The 15692-nt window shown below is 38.8% G+C and overlaps 1 protein-coding gene across 2 annotated transcripts in view; it reads right to left on the bottom strand.

The window, feature by feature from the left end:
* The window catches only part of CFAP44 (cilia and flagella associated protein 44), a 72545-nt gene that overhangs the window by 44267 nt on the left and 12586 nt on the right, over positions 1-15692 (bottom strand). The window contains exons 5-15 of one of the 2 annotated variants that reach the window (XM_030532951.1): positions 14825-14938; positions 13691-13862; positions 11861-12023; positions 10404-10506; positions 9910-10126; positions 7901-8015; positions 7392-7556; positions 5775-5930; positions 5327-5374; positions 2560-2659; positions 1168-1262 (exon numbers count right to left, since the gene is read on the bottom strand). In XM_030532951.1, the coding sequence (XP_030388811.1) occupies positions 1168-1262; positions 2560-2659; positions 5327-5374; positions 5775-5930; positions 7392-7556; positions 7901-8015; positions 9910-10126; positions 10404-10506; positions 11861-12023; positions 13691-13862; positions 14825-14938 (1448 nt within the window). The other variant, XM_030532961.1, reaches the window with a different exon arrangement.

Genomic DNA, 15692 nt, shown 5'->3' on the forward strand with positions numbered 1-15692 from the left:
AGTTACTTGTGTACACATAGGAAATAGGTAGTTTTACTACAAAGCAGCTATTCTTCACCCAAGGAATATCTGCTGTCAAGAGGCTATCATAGCCTGACAGTGATCTATATAAAGGTAACTTGGGTGCTGATCCTTTTACCTCAGATCTGCTTAAGCTTCATCAGGGGATGTTTGAGTGACAAGACTGAGGTATCCAGTCCCATCTGGATCACCCTGATATTGGACATCGGACTGTAACCTCTGGACTAATTCTGAAAGGACTCTTTACAGTTCTAAAGCTCATCATCTCCACTATGAAACTGACCTAAGAACTTTATTCATATCTTTATGTATAAAGATCTTTTTTAACCAATACGCTCTCTTTTCTTTTTAATAAATCTTAGTTTAGTTTAAAAGAATTGGCTGTGTGTATTTGGGTAAGATATGAGATTCATTAACCTGGTGGGTAATGTGTCTGATCTTTTGGGATTGGTAGAACCTTTTATATGGTGAACAAAATTTTCAGTAATCCTCATCATATTTGACTTGGCTGTCTGGCTGGGAGCTCATGGCTGGTTTGCTTTAAGGGAATTGTATTTCTATCTTCTGGGTAACCAGTAAGGTATTGTGGAAGCTGTGTTAGAATAGCCACCAATTTTGGGAATTAATCTGCCTCATTTTTTTGCAGTTTGCCCTAATTCAGCAATCTCAGCGTGGCCTCTTTGGGGCCCTGGTCAAAGGGGTGCTTGCAAGAGGTGAGTGCCACCCCATTTCAGCAATTAATAAGCTTGAGTTAAAGAGCAAAAACTCTATTCCAGACATAGACTCAGAGTATTATCTGGGAGGGTCCACATTGCTCACCTTTACAAATCTGTACAACAGGCCATGTAGAATGCCTGGCAAGCCAAGACACATGGGGAAACACCCATACAATAAATCCAAGCTCTACTGCTCTGGGATAATCTTCTATAGTACAAAAAGCTTGCTCATATCAGATATCCCAGTGAAGGAAGAAAAAATTTCCCAGACCTTTATCTTACCACTGTGAAATAACCTCACCAACGGTGATTCATAAAGGCCAAGCTGGCCAATAATTTCATTAAAACCCTGTGTCATGAACATGTGTGATTGCAATGAAATAGCCACATTATGAATCCATGTTAACGCATTGCAGTAGGGTAAACTTACCACTCGGGGTGCCCAAGTCAGTGCCGTTCCTCCCTGTTTAAACTTAATCTCAGTCAACTGACAATTGCCAATGAAATCATAGATACGCACTGAGTCTGTGTAAGACAGATGGAAGTGGAAAGGAGACAGGTTATTGCAGACAATTTTTTCTTGAAAAACTACTTGTTAAGATTTCAGGACAAATTTCTGATGCATCTTAATGAAAGGTTGAATGGAAAGTTAGTAATCTTTCACTTCACATCAAAACTCACAACTGCAAGTACCTTATTGATGGTTATGTAGCACTGTAGCTTTCTGTACTATCACAAAGGAAACACTAGCTTTATTAACTCTGACCTAAACACTCACACCCAAGGGTAATAGGGGCTGAGACTGTTGCGGAAATAACATATTCAGCTCTGAACAAGGAGGAATGAGCCTCATTGGCCAGCTGGGGTCATTATCGAGTAGTCACAGGTACAACACTGACATGTACTACAGGAAGTCCTGTGCTGACAGCATAAGAAAAAAATTATATAATGATACTTGGATTTGCCTTTGAGGAAAGTGATTAAATAGGTTAAAATGGAGAAGAATCCAGATAAGAGCCAGTTTCACTTTAGCTGGAATTAATGGCATGTGGAAACCCCTGTTAGTACATACAGTTCAATAACAATCAGCAACCCTCATAGGTTTCAGTTTGGCTCAAGTGGTAGGAATTTTGCCTTCAGGCCACAATATATGGATTCTAGTAGTACACCATATATAATTAATAGCTGACAAGATCAAGTTTAAGACCCTGTGGCACTTTCTGAAAAGTATGAAGGATAATGTCAGTGAAATGGCCAATATTCCTTCCCTCTCTAACAAGTGCTAAAATGAAGTGCTGAAGGCTTGCTCAGGCACACCTTCATAAATTAATGTCCATAGTCTGAGAAACTATTAATGAGGGCATGATAACTGTTGCAGCTACCAAGAAAGGCACAAATATTAATACTCAGACTTGTTTATACAGTGTCATAAATGTAGTGCATTATAAAACACTTGTTGATCCACTGAGTCTGGAATATGATTTAAACAATTCTTTAAACAATTCTCCCCTTTTCTGTTCTTTCACAGAGTTTATAAAGCTTCACATTGAGACTTTCTTTAACTGAAAACCTAGTTCTTGAGATCAGATACTCCTTGCACTTTATGTAGCTTCAACCCATTAATGATCTGTTCTAATTATTTAAAAAAAAACTGTCCCCAAGAATAATGACCAGCTGGTAGGTATCTTTACAAAGTAAAGACACACTTCCACTACAACTGTGAACTAAACACATTAGTTTAAAACAGAATAATTCCACAATGAGCCCGACTGCTGCAACCCTGCTCTTACAAGTTAACCGCTTAGGGAAGAGTTGTACTTACGGTCAAGTGCAGTAGTGGCCATGAGATATGTGACAGGAGACACCCCCATGGCTTCAATCTTTCCCGAGTGAAAGGTAAACAGGCACTCTGGATCATGGGTCTATAGAGAAATCAGAACAGAGTTCTCCTACATTCAGAGACTGAAAACATGGTTTGCAATGCCTCATCAACATAAAATGGACACCTAAAATAAACGTGCAAAATCTACCCTAATCTATCGCATGCAAAAGTGTGGAGTTTGTACATGCAACAAGATACCCACAAGTACAGTTCCCTTTTTGTACCTGCAAATGCCTATTTTGATTGTACAACAGGTGCATGAGCAAATTTTTACAGGCATATTAAGCACCTGGATTTAAAAATATGGCATCAGATATGTAAAAATAAAGGTGAATAACATTAAATTGGGAGGTACAATGCCTGGAGATCAAATTTATAATAGAAAACGATTACTTTGAAGGCTGAGAAAATGACTTTAAGCCAAGGGCTTTATATTTCGCTGGAAGTCTTTTTCCAATACAAGTTGAAAAATAGGTTTCCATATATACTCCTGTATTTATTATACACTTTCTACATAGCTTTTTGCCATAATTGTGCCGCAGCTTCATTTTTCTGCTGCTACGGGGTCTGCTTGATGGAATTTTTGATCAAACAAAGTGTCTGTTTTAACTTTTCTGCTCATGTGACCCTTTTCACCAATAGCAGATCTACAGCGATGATAATAGCAATCAGTCTGATAAAATGTACAGAAACGTGAATGTTGTCCTCAGTGTCATCTAGATACAAAAGTGATGAGCACTTCAGAAATACCTATCCAGACAGGTTGTAGTAGCAGCCCACACCTTAACTTCTCACATTAACGTCCATCACTTCCCACCTTTTGAGAATCAGGCCCCTTTAAAGTAGTTCCAGTTTAGCAGTCAACAATTGAGGGACCCAAAATCAATAGCTACCTTTGAAAATCTTGGCCAATAATTGTAATTAATGAAGCAGTGAAGATAAAACATAAAGGTGTGCCTGATAATAACACTAAATCCTCAGCTGTACAGTTGGTCAAAAGTTGAATGGCACTTTGTGGCCACACAGTTGAATGGCACTTTGTGGCCACACAGTGTAACACTGGTCTACAATTTTTGAGAAGTCGTCTGCTTCAGAGATAAAATGCGATATTTATTATGCATTTTGATGTGCTGAATTCAAATCTGACAATTAAAACAACTGGTTGGCTACTGTTTCTAAGATATTTAAGTTTTTACATTTTATGTCTATGTATGTTGTGTAGATAGTAGAGTTTTAATCATAAATTGTAAACCTAGGTCTTTTCGTGTGTTTATGGTTGCTTCACATGATGATATTTCGCCTGTCCTGTTTATGTAACACTTTAAAAATCAGCAAAAGGGTTATATACATAAAATTTATTATGAAAGAAAAGGCAAAAAACTATTATGTACATAGTTTAGTCCTATTCAGTGTCTACTCGGCGCTTCTTGGCTTGTCTCTTGTATTCATTAAATGGAGCATCTCTTGTCACTGTCCAGCAATAGTCTGCAAGCATTGATGGGCTCCATTTGCCCTGATAGCCTGCCAGGAGATTCCACTGCTGTAGTGTGGAGCCCAACAGCTCTGCCTTACTCTTGGGTAGTTCCAAATCCCTGACAAGGTCATTCAGTTCACCTTGTGTTAGAGGTGTGGTTCAGAGGAGGAGGATGGGAGAAAATGTGGGTCCTGTGACATTGATGGTTCAGGACCAGAAGTTTCATCCTCTTCCTCGTCTGACTCAAGTGAGAATGATTCTGGTGCATCAGGAACGGGCAGTCCTTCTCCGTGGGGTACTGGGCGTATAGCTGATGGAATATTTGGATAATGCACAGTCCACTTTTTCTTCTTTGACACACCTTTCCCAACTGGAGGCACCATGCAGAAGTAACAATTGCTGGGATGATCTGTTGGCTCTCTCCAAATCATTGGCACTGCAAAAGGCACAGATTTCCTTTTCTTGTTCAACCACTGGTGAAGATTTGTTGCACAAGTGTTGCAGCATATGTGTGGGGCCCACCTCTTGTCCAGATCTCCAATTTTGCAGCCAAAATAAAGGTGATAGGCTTTCTTAACCATAGTGGTTAGACTGCGCTTTTGTGATGCAAAAGTCACTTCACCACAAACATAGCAGAAGTTATCTGCACTTTTCACACAAGTATGAGGCATCTCTGCTCACTTTGGCTAAACAGAAATGTGTCCCTTTGCAAAATCAAACACTGACAAATAAGAGAGCACGACACTGTATGATTTCTAGAGCTGATATAGGGCAAGTTGTTCAGCAGAGTGATGTAAGCTTCGTTATGATTGCATCATCCATGACTTCTAGGAATAACATGATGCAATTCATATCATGTATGACGCAATCCAGCTTCAGATTGCATCATTCATTGTTTTGCCTAAAAAGCAAGTACTGTCCAAACCCTGTCATAGATTATTCATAGACCCAGTCAAAGATGTATTTTAGTCATTTCTGTTTTAAATTGAGATCCTTTCCCTTTATAACTCACTTATCCTCCGCCATTCCCAAGTCAAGGGTCATGTATACTGACCCAATGGCGCATCTTGAAAACTAGAGCCAATCAACACTTTTAAGCATCATTTTCGTTCTCAGTGACCCAGAATTAGTAAAGTTGGACTACATTTATTTCAGAAGCATTTTGGCTGTAGAGCAGTGTCATTAAAGGAACTTAAAAAACAGGGCGGGTGGAGAGCTCGGAATAAAACTTACGACATTTGAAAAACTCAGATCAAGCTTCCAGATGGCTCCATTGGAATCCTAATAAAATAAATATTTAACATCTGAATGTTCTTTCAAATTAAGTTTGAAAATAGCATTAGTCTTGTAATTCTTTACAAATACTGTATGTAAGAATCTCAATCATCTGGAAGAAACAGGATTTAGACCCCATAGCCTGATGTCAATTTCACCTGGTGCTCAGTAGCAGAACAGGGCAATGAAGCCTGGGAATGACACTTCCAAATTCTCCCACACCTATGTTGCTCCCACTCTCAAAGCGGAAGAGAGACTCAAATGTTATTCTATTCTAAAAATAATCCAGGAGGAGACAAGGTACTAGTTCTACAAGAAAAAACAGATTGCCTCCTCTAGCAATGCATTACCACATGCCTCTCCAATATTGCTCCACAGAGCTCGTAAGAATGCAAATATGTCTTACCTGAGCATACCAAATGGGCTGTCCAAGATCATGAATTTTCATGATGGAGCTCAAGTTGACATTCTTGCCAACAAGAAGTTCATTCATATGCTCCATCTCTAGTAGACCTGTGTCATCCACAGAATCAGCTGCATCTATCGTCTCAAAGTCCCACACCTTCAAGCAGTTGGAAGTGAACAGAGCAGCGTTCATTAATCCAAATACCAACATATCTCACATTAACATGCACAATGGCAATATAAAATTAAACTATAAGAATCCAAGGGAATGGGTGGCTCAGGATATAGAATAGGGAGCCTGTTGTGTCCACATCATCGTGACTGCTCCAGGTCATGTTCAAGCCAATCAGAGGCTGTCACCATCTAATATCTGTTCAGTGGCCCATGTAAAATGTGTTTATAGGTCTCTGTCCTCTAGGAATTGGATTATTACCCATATCTCAAAAATCATTAACTACAATTGACACTACTTAGTACCCATGTTAGCAGTGTCACAACTATGGAGAGTAAAACTGCCTCCTAGAAGTTGTCCCTAGTGAGGCAGTATGGAAGGACAAAGTGAGAAAGCTTGCACCTCCACTGCCTGCTCTGTGGATAAAGAGCAGATTTCGGTTTCCAGATCTGCCAGTCCAGCACCCTTTCGCCAGGACAACATTTACATAAAGAATACCATCAATGTAAAAAAAACAAAAAATCAAACCAAAATCCTCATCTGAAACTTTTTCCCTATAGCTGTAACCACTGCCTCTAATTACTACAACTAAAAGATTAGATGGGAAAAGACACACTTTTTTCCACTTTGTTTATTTTGAGCATTTAACAGTAATTTGTCTACTGTCAGTTTCCCTCTTTCCCTGAACACTCAGTTTTCCATTGTTTGGGCCTTTCATGCAGCAATAGGGGAGGAAACTAAACTAAAAACAAACAAACACAAAACAGGACCATATGACTGTAAAACCCACAAATTGGCAAGTAGAATCAGAAGCAGATGAAGAACTTGAGACTTCTTTTAACTCATTTTTTAAAATTGGTTTGATTTTAAATTGAGGATGTCCCATTATTTATTTTTTCTTTAACAGGGGTTTGCTGCTCAGTTGAAATGGATACATCTATGAAATAAAATGACAGAGGTACTAGCTACTTACACAAATGCCTTGAGTGTTCACATGATCAGAAATTAACTTCAAACACTACTGTGATTATCCTTTGAATAGTATGTGACATCTTAACAAGGCCTGAAAATGACTAACATAAACCTAAGCTACACACACAAAACATCCCCAAGGTTGTTGAAGACAAAACTAAGAAATAAAACTTGTTAGAGACATCATTGAAATTGATTCTGATTTATTAGTGCACAGAAGGGATTTCTCTAGCATTAGTAGGCACAAAGTGATATTTAAATGTGATCTGATCCAAACATCTACATTGTGGAAAGAGATCTGCTCCTATCCAGTTCCTTGTCAAAATTCATTCTTAGACAATGATCACAGAAAGAAACTCCATCAATAGGCTACTTCCAATACAACGTATAGGCTAAGTTACTTCTCTTTCCCACTATTAACAAGACTCTGTATACCAAATATGTGCCCAGACTATTAAAGGAAAAAATACTCACCCTAATGTAGCCATCTCCTCCAACAGTGACCAGCTCTCCCTCATCCAGAATTAACTGATTAACAGGGCCATTGTGACAGGGTCTATGTCCAGTTCGACAGAGCTCTACTTTGATGAGACCCCCTTCCCAAAGCAGCAAGTTGCCCCATTCAGATCCAGAGATAACCTTTCATGCAAGTGAAGAGTAATACATGAGTGTTATAACATATCAATGTGCAGATATTGGTGAGAGACTGGTGAATATCTTAGCTCACTATAGCCTTTAAATTAAGAGAGCTCATTTGTCTGAGAATCACAATAATAATGGATACTTTTAAACTGTTAAAAATAAGCCAGTTTATTGTCAGTTAATGTCAATATTAGATTCACAGCTGTATATTTGATTGTGCATAGAAGGCCTAATCCAAAGCATTCTGAAGTGAATGGGAAGACTCCCATTGACTTCAATGGACCTTTGTTCAGTACCTGAGAAGGAGAAAGAAAACAGTTGTACTCATTTACTCTACTCACCTTCCCATCAGGCAGCTCCACATACCCTACAATGTCAGTCACAGCTGTTTTACCAAACCTGCCCAATGCTCCTTGTAGCTTGAGTCCAGTGAATGTATGGGCCATCTTCCAGAACCTGAGTACAGAAAACAGTCTTTGAGGTTACACTTGAGATTGTATCTAGAAAGTACTGTCTCTCAGGCTCTGATGCCATCGTATCATGAGTATCTCCAATGTGTGGACTACTCAATTACTTTTAAATATGAGGGTTTGTAGTTTTTTAAAATTTAGATAAAACTTTATATGTGCTGAATGAGGCTATCCAGGGTTGTTTTTTTGTTGTTGTTACTGAGTGGGACTGAAATGCCCCAACACACCTGTGTACCCACAAGATGAGTAGGTCACCAAACCCATCCTGATCCCAGTCAGGCGTTTGTTTACACACCACGGCCACCCATCTCCCCTCAAAAAAAAACACTTTCCCTTTACCTACTTCCATGAAAAACCTAGAAAAATATGGGCAGGGGAAAATAAAGATTAATATTTAAATAGGTGCTAAATCAATTTATATATCCATCTTGCAATACTTTCCATATTTACTTGAAGCAGCCTATTTTTCTCTCTGGTTGTTCTCCAATGTAGGATGTTCATCTATTGAAATCCTGTGGATAACTTCTCCACTAGATTCCATTCTGTGTAACCCCATGGACTTTAGTGGAGTTGCATTAATCTAAATGAGCCAGAATTTGGGCCTGTATCTCCAAAGTTACTTCTAACAAAGCATGCAGAAATGTTACACAGATAAAGAAGTACAAAATAACGAATCCATTGTAGACAAACTCTCATCTCCTATTTCAATCAGAGATGGTCCAAGTTCGTGGTATGTGGATCAGGATCCAGATTATATTTAGGCAATGTTTTGGGACCATGCTATAATTGAGAACAAATCAGGGTTAGGGATCAAGTGTGGATTTTATGGCACTGAAATATTTCAAGCTATCTTTAATGATGTTTTAGCTCAAAATAGAAAAAAATCTCACCAGACATCTTATTTTGTGAGATTTCAACTATCAATAAAGTCTCATCAGTTTAGACCTTGAAAATAAACCCTTTCTCGGTTTAGATCCAAATTGGAATCAAATTGCAAGTATGTAGGGATTTTTATTTGATTCCTCTGTAAAATTTACAGGTATTTGGATTCATCATTAGTATTATTTATTATTTGTATTGCAGTACCACCCCCGTCATCTACCAGGATCCCATTGTGCTTGGTACTGTACAAATAGGACAAAAAGATGGTCCCTACTCCCCAAAAGCATAATGCTTTAGTCCATTTTTAATTACAAGAAGAACCTAAATTTACCTATAAAACAGACTGTATCTTCCTTTTTGGTGCTCTCATAGGCTGTCTGGCCATGCTTTGTGATTAGTTCTTAAATCTGACCAAACAGCATGTGTCAGCCCATTTCACAAAGCCAAAGAGACACCAACAGATAAGAAGCCCAGAATGCAGAGAAGAGCCATGTGCTGACCCAACAGCTAGAACAGAGGTTGATAGAAATATTTCTTTTAACTAGTTCTCCCCACTTTCAGTGCACTTTTGAAGATCAACAGTGGAGCAGTTTATTGGGCATTCCAGTACACCATTACCAAACAACAAAAAACTCTTAACTGTCAGGGTAGTTAAGCACTGGAACAAATTGCCTAGGGAGGTTGTGGAATCTCCATCACTGGAGGTTTTACAGAACAGGTTAGAAAAACAGAGGTCAGGGATGGTTTAGATAATACTTAGCCCTGCCTCGGTGCAGAGGACTGGATTAGATGACCTATTGAGATCCCTTCCAACCCTGTGTTTCTATCATTTCTACGATCTCTTTTGGAAAGCAGAGGTTTCAACATTTGTATTGCTAAGCAGAACACTATTCCCCATTGTTGTGCACCTGTTAACAATCATATTAGTCAATCACCTTGTAAGTTTCATGATTTTTTTTAGTTACTTCCCATCAATTGATGTTAGTGAATCAACCTACTTAATGTGTCCTGCTCCAGAAGTGGTGAGTTGCTCTTCATTTTCAGGAGAGAATGTGACCTTATAAACATCCTGGGAAAATGCCTTTGACCTCAGCACAATCTTTTCCTGTTTCCAATCCCAGATTGTCAACATGTAATCAGGGCTGCTCCCAACACTGGCCAGTAGTGTTCCATAATGGTTAAAATCAGCAAATGCATAGGCTTCCTCAGTCCCACCTGAAGGACAGATGTCCACAAAGAAAGGTTGCTTAAAAAGAGTTCAGTTCTCATTATTTGGCTAGTGCTGAATCAGAGTCAGCCAACAGTTGGCTATTTTCCACACACCCAAGAGTGCAAGGACAACTACTTACAATCAGTTTTCTGTATGTGATTTTTCAAGTGCCAAAAGATTATATAATTAGTAAAAAATCTAAAACATAACATTATTCCACTTGCTGGAGTCTATAAACTTTGCTGTATCCATGTAATACCGAAATAGTCCTATTTAACCTACCTTGGAGTATTCTGTATGGCTTTAGTGAAGGATACTCATAGATAATGATATTTGGCTTCCATCCTTTTTCTCCTACTGCAAAATACTGTTTACTAGGATGTACCTAGAAAAAGCAAAGACTCTGTTACGTACTCTGATATCCCCTTTGGCTGTCCTCAACTAAATATCAAGTTGTATACCACCACACACACTGTGGAACCATGCAATAATTTGTATTTATCCTGCACCTTTGATCATCTCACCTGCATTCAGCCCACCAATCCATCTCCCCCTTGACAGCATTTAGGGCACTGCTCTATCCTTCTACTATTGGAGAATAGAAGCAAACTTAGCAACAGCACATTCAGGGGCTATTCTACAGTAGTGGAGTTGGGAAAATAATTGATTTTTTTCCCCCACTTATGTGGCCAAAACAAAAACAGGAAAAAATTGTTTTGGTTTGAAAAAGTTTCATTTGACTCAAAATATTTTTATATTTTATTACTTTTTGGGTGCTTATACCCTTTTAAAGGTTTTTTTAAACAAATTTAGCTAAACTTCAAAGCAAACTGTAATTTTGAAACAACATCTACATATTTCATTTTAAAAATGTCAAAACTGTTTCAACTCTTTTTTTTGATTTTTTCCATTATTTTTATTCATCCAAAATCATATGCCAAATTTGACGAATATTTGCAAATAGGTTTGCTTGATAGAAAAATGCATTTTACCTCAAATTAATTTGCCGGTAAAAAAACATCACCCAGCTCTGTGCAGGAGATGTGAGAACCTGATTCTCCAAGAAGTATTGCTTACAATATAACAAAACAGCATAGTGCCAGATTTTAATAGCCTCACTTTCTTGGAATAGTATCAATTATCCAACAGGACTATTCGTGGAATAAGATGGTGATAAACCAGAGTAAGCGTTTCATAATCTGGCCCACAGAGAGGAGCTTGCTACAGTGAAATTGGACAACATTTCACTCCATTTACCTATGTACTTGAAATTCCAAATTTCAGGACAGGTGAAACATTTAGCCAATATTAACTGTAATCAGGATAGATGATGTATTGAACAAAAACAGTTAAACTGTATCCAGAGCATTTTAATAAATAAAATTTTAAAACAACAAAAAAGTGAAACCCAGTTGACTCTTGTCAATTCTTGTAAGTAACTTATTAGTATGGCCTGGAACCTGGACCTATTTAAGACATGCAGCTGTTTGTTCTCTGACTATTAATCAACTAGGTCTATGTAATACACCTTGATGGATTGCTACTGGTCAACACATCTGAGATTACTGACTTTTCTTTTCCACCCTTTAATCAATACTGCTCTTTCATTCAAGCCCAAATATGCAGGCAACTGTGGAAATCTTCCGTGAAACAACTGAGACACACAGACTGTTTCACTACTATAAGTTTTAAACTCTAGAAAGGAATCTTCTTCCTAAAGAGGCAAATAAAAGCCATACCGTGATAATGCCAATTCCACCACCGCTGCTGCTCCGGAGATAAGTCTGATATTTAGTTTTCAGGTCCAAGAGCACCAGTTGGTTGCCTGCTACATAGAGGAGTGTTTGACTATCCAGCAATTGCAGGTTTGCACTTTTGGTGCAGTCATAACCAAAAGAGTGTCTGCAAACAGCTCACTAAGGAAAAGCATTGACTTTAGACCTTGAGATTTATTTCTTCCAAGTAATAGCAATAAAGGTATTAATACTAAAAACTAGAGCAAACCCAGGTAGGAACACTGAGTTGGGTGGTGGTTACTCAGTTGGTCTGGCTCTGGTTTGTTTTAAGACTGGTGCTATGATGAAGCAAAAACCCACCAAGGTATTACAAATAATTGGGGAAAATATAAATTAAATATTTTAAAGATTTATGTACCATCCCTCCAGCTCCACGTCAGACTCCATTTTTATGGCCTATCCTGATCTCTGGAGATCTCCTAAGAATTCATATTCTGTTGCAGGGGTAGGCAACCTATGGCACGTGTGCCGAAGACGGCACGTGAGCTGATTTATTTTTTTTTTCAGTGGCACTCACATTGCCCAGGTCCTGGCCACCGGTCTGAGGGGCTCTGCATTTTAATTTAATTTTAAATGAAGCTTCTTAAACATTTTTAAAACCTTATTTACTTTACATACAACAATAGTTTAGTTATATATTACAGACTTATAGAAAGAGACCTTCTAAAAACGTTAAAATGTATTACTGGGACGTGAAACCTTAAATTGGAGTGAATAAATGAAGATTCAGCACACCACTTCTGAAAGGTTGCCGACCCCTGCTCTTTTGTCTTAATGTTCTTTTTTCAAATAAAATTTAAATGAAATTGATCAGATTACAAAGTGCACTGTATTCAAGAGACAGAACCAAAGCAATGTCTCAGGGCTTGTCTACATGGAGAAGTAACGTGTACTGTGGAAGGAAGGGTGATTTCTAAAGTGCACTAGTGTGTTTCACATTAATTGGTCATGTAGACCCTGCTGGTGTACAACAAAAGTTCTCTCGTGCACTTTAACATAGTGCACACCATCATGGTCTACATTAAGTGCACTGGGGAACATTTGGTGCGCACCAGCAGGGTCTATACAACCAATTAACATGCAACACATTAGTAGGCTTTAGAAATCAGACCCCCACCAGTACACATTAGTACTCCGTGTAGACAAGCCCTCAAGCTCTCTCCCTCTGCCAATCTGAGGCCTGGTCTACACTATAGTTAGGTCAACGTAAGGCAGATTATGTCGACCTAACTCTGTAACTGTCTACATTAAAATGTAGCTCCCACTAAAGTAACTTGCCCATTACACTGACTTAATAATTACCTCTTCAAGAGGCGTAGTGCTTAAGTCGATGTTGTTAGGTCAATGTAGTGTCAGTATAGACACTGTGTTGCTTACATCAATTGTTGCTGCCTTTCAGAAACCAACCCCCCCCCGCAATGCCCCACACTGGCAGTTAAATCAGTGCAAGCACTCCTAGTGAGGACATGCACTGCCAAAACAAGGAGCGTAGTGTGGATAAGCAAAACCAATTCAATTACTGCAGTGGCTGTACATCAACGTAATTTAGGTCAACTTAATTTTGTAGCATAGACTTGCCCTGATGCAGAAAAGAGACAAAGAGGGGTTTCCTCACAGCATCTTCAGCATCCCAATGGAAAACCCACCTGTGCGTCTGAAAAATCACACATTCTTCCCTGTTCCTCCCTTACACCTGGAGGAAATAATATACTGCAGCTTTTAGATAAGAAAACCCTAGATCTAAGTCTATACAATCCAGCATGAGAAGGATGCATGAGAGTGAGGAGGTTAATTGGTATCCCAGAGTCTGATGTCACAAAGGGTTGCGAGCACAAATCTTCATAGTTATAGAAGAAGGTCTCTGAGATTTTCCTTTCTAGCTTCTCAGGCTTTTTTTCTGGCTCTGGGGATTTCTCAGTCTCCTCCTCCTCCTCCTCATCTTCCTCTGTGTTTCAGAAATAGTGACCAAAAAAAGAGCTTTAGTCAGATAGGTATAAATGTCAATACCCTAACTGCCAAAGTGGATTATTCATTCATTCTTTCCTTCCTCCAAAGAAATGCTGTCTTTGCACTATGAAACCTATCCTGTGAATAGCCTTGAATGAATAGCATGTGTTTTTTCTAAGATTAGAAAAATCTGGGTTCTTAATAACCAAGGTAAGAATGTTTTGAAAATTCACTGCCCCATACACATAGCAGACAACTTCTGTCAATATTTGTAAGATATGTCATCTTTACTGACTTTAAACCTTGAGACCTTAAAGCTACTGGGAGAGTTTTATTCAAACTTTTTGTTTGATGTTTAGGTCTCAATTAGATTTAGGAAAACAAGCCAAGTTTGAGGCTTCTTTCTTCAGTAGATATTGAATGCATAATTTTATGCTGACTAATCAGTACAAACGTGTAGCACTTCGCTCCTTCACATAAAGCAGGTTGCCATGGAGACACTGTGCTAACAAAGGCTTTCTACTAATGTGCTGATCTAGATAGTTCCTAACTGGAACTCAATGCATTGAACGAATATTGTCAGCAGGAATTGTAGTCAGCTATAAACATGAGTTTCAGGTTCTAGTCCTCAATCTGAGTCATTTCTGTTAATTCTTATTGTTTTACAGTCAGATTATCTTTTTCGTTAACATGTTTGTCTCTCCCTGTTATCATGTGATGCACCAATACAAACAACCAAGGGGGCAGAGACTGTCCACGGGAAAGCAAAATGGAATGCTTATTAAGTGCTGTGAAGTGAACAAGCTGAAAAAGTAGAAAAAAAAATTGTTTATCTAATCTTTGTCAGTTACGGGGGCCTTATGTTACTTCTAACAACAGTAGGCAAACACAAACAATTTCAAGATGCAGTGGGATTTTTAAGTTGATGTTTATGTCTCTTAGGGAGAAGGCAATACTCACGGGCACTGCTAATATCTGACTCAGCACCTTCCACCGGCTTTTCTACTCTTTCTGTCTGTCCCTCTGGAATTGGTGGCACCTCTCCTTCACCTGATGGTTTACTTTTGCTTTCCTCTGCAATGAAAAATTGGGATAATTTTCACTTCTTCAGCATTCCAAACAGGGTATATTTCTGTGTTTTGCTCTCACACTCCATATTTGGATAATTCAGCATCCAGTCTTGGAGCATTAAACTTCCTTCTACCCTACAATGGATTTCCTGATCATGCAGAGTGGATTTCACTGTTTAAAACTGATTTAGGACATAAGAGAAGAAGAGGAGCACCTCCTGGAAAGGAGAAGTGCATTAACAGAGAGAATGAATTGAAGGGTCAAGACACAGCATGCCAAAGTTCCAACAAAATATCCTGCAAAGAACCACAATAGACACCATGCCCTGAACGGCGGGTGCCAATATTCTGTTATAACATACTCAAGCACAAAAATGGAAGCTGGACCCAAAACATCCAGAGAACAAGCCTATCATCATGAAAGTAGCAATCTATGCAACGACTGAAACGAGTTGAATGAGTTGACATTCTCAGGACTAAGTAATCCAGAGAAACAAGAAAGGCACCAGAGGCAAAAAAACTAAAAGAATTTATTATAGTCCTGACTGAAGAAGCTGGTCTAACAAGCATGGATTGTTGAAGGCCAGACAGTGGATCAGGAGAGAGTTGGAGCAACAACCACTGAGGACAGCACATAGCTTCTTCAGAAAGAACCATCACCGACCATGGTCAAGAAGGAACTGGCTGGAAAGTTTTGAGGAGATTCACATTAACCACTAAGATGGGTGTCTCGCATACTGCCCACCACTACTTTGCCT

This window comes from Gopherus evgoodei, chromosome 1, assembly GCF_007399415.2.
Source record: "Gopherus evgoodei ecotype Sinaloan lineage chromosome 1, rGopEvg1_v1.p, whole genome shotgun sequence".
Taxonomy (NCBI): domain Eukaryota; kingdom Metazoa; phylum Chordata; order Testudines; family Testudinidae; genus Gopherus; species Gopherus evgoodei.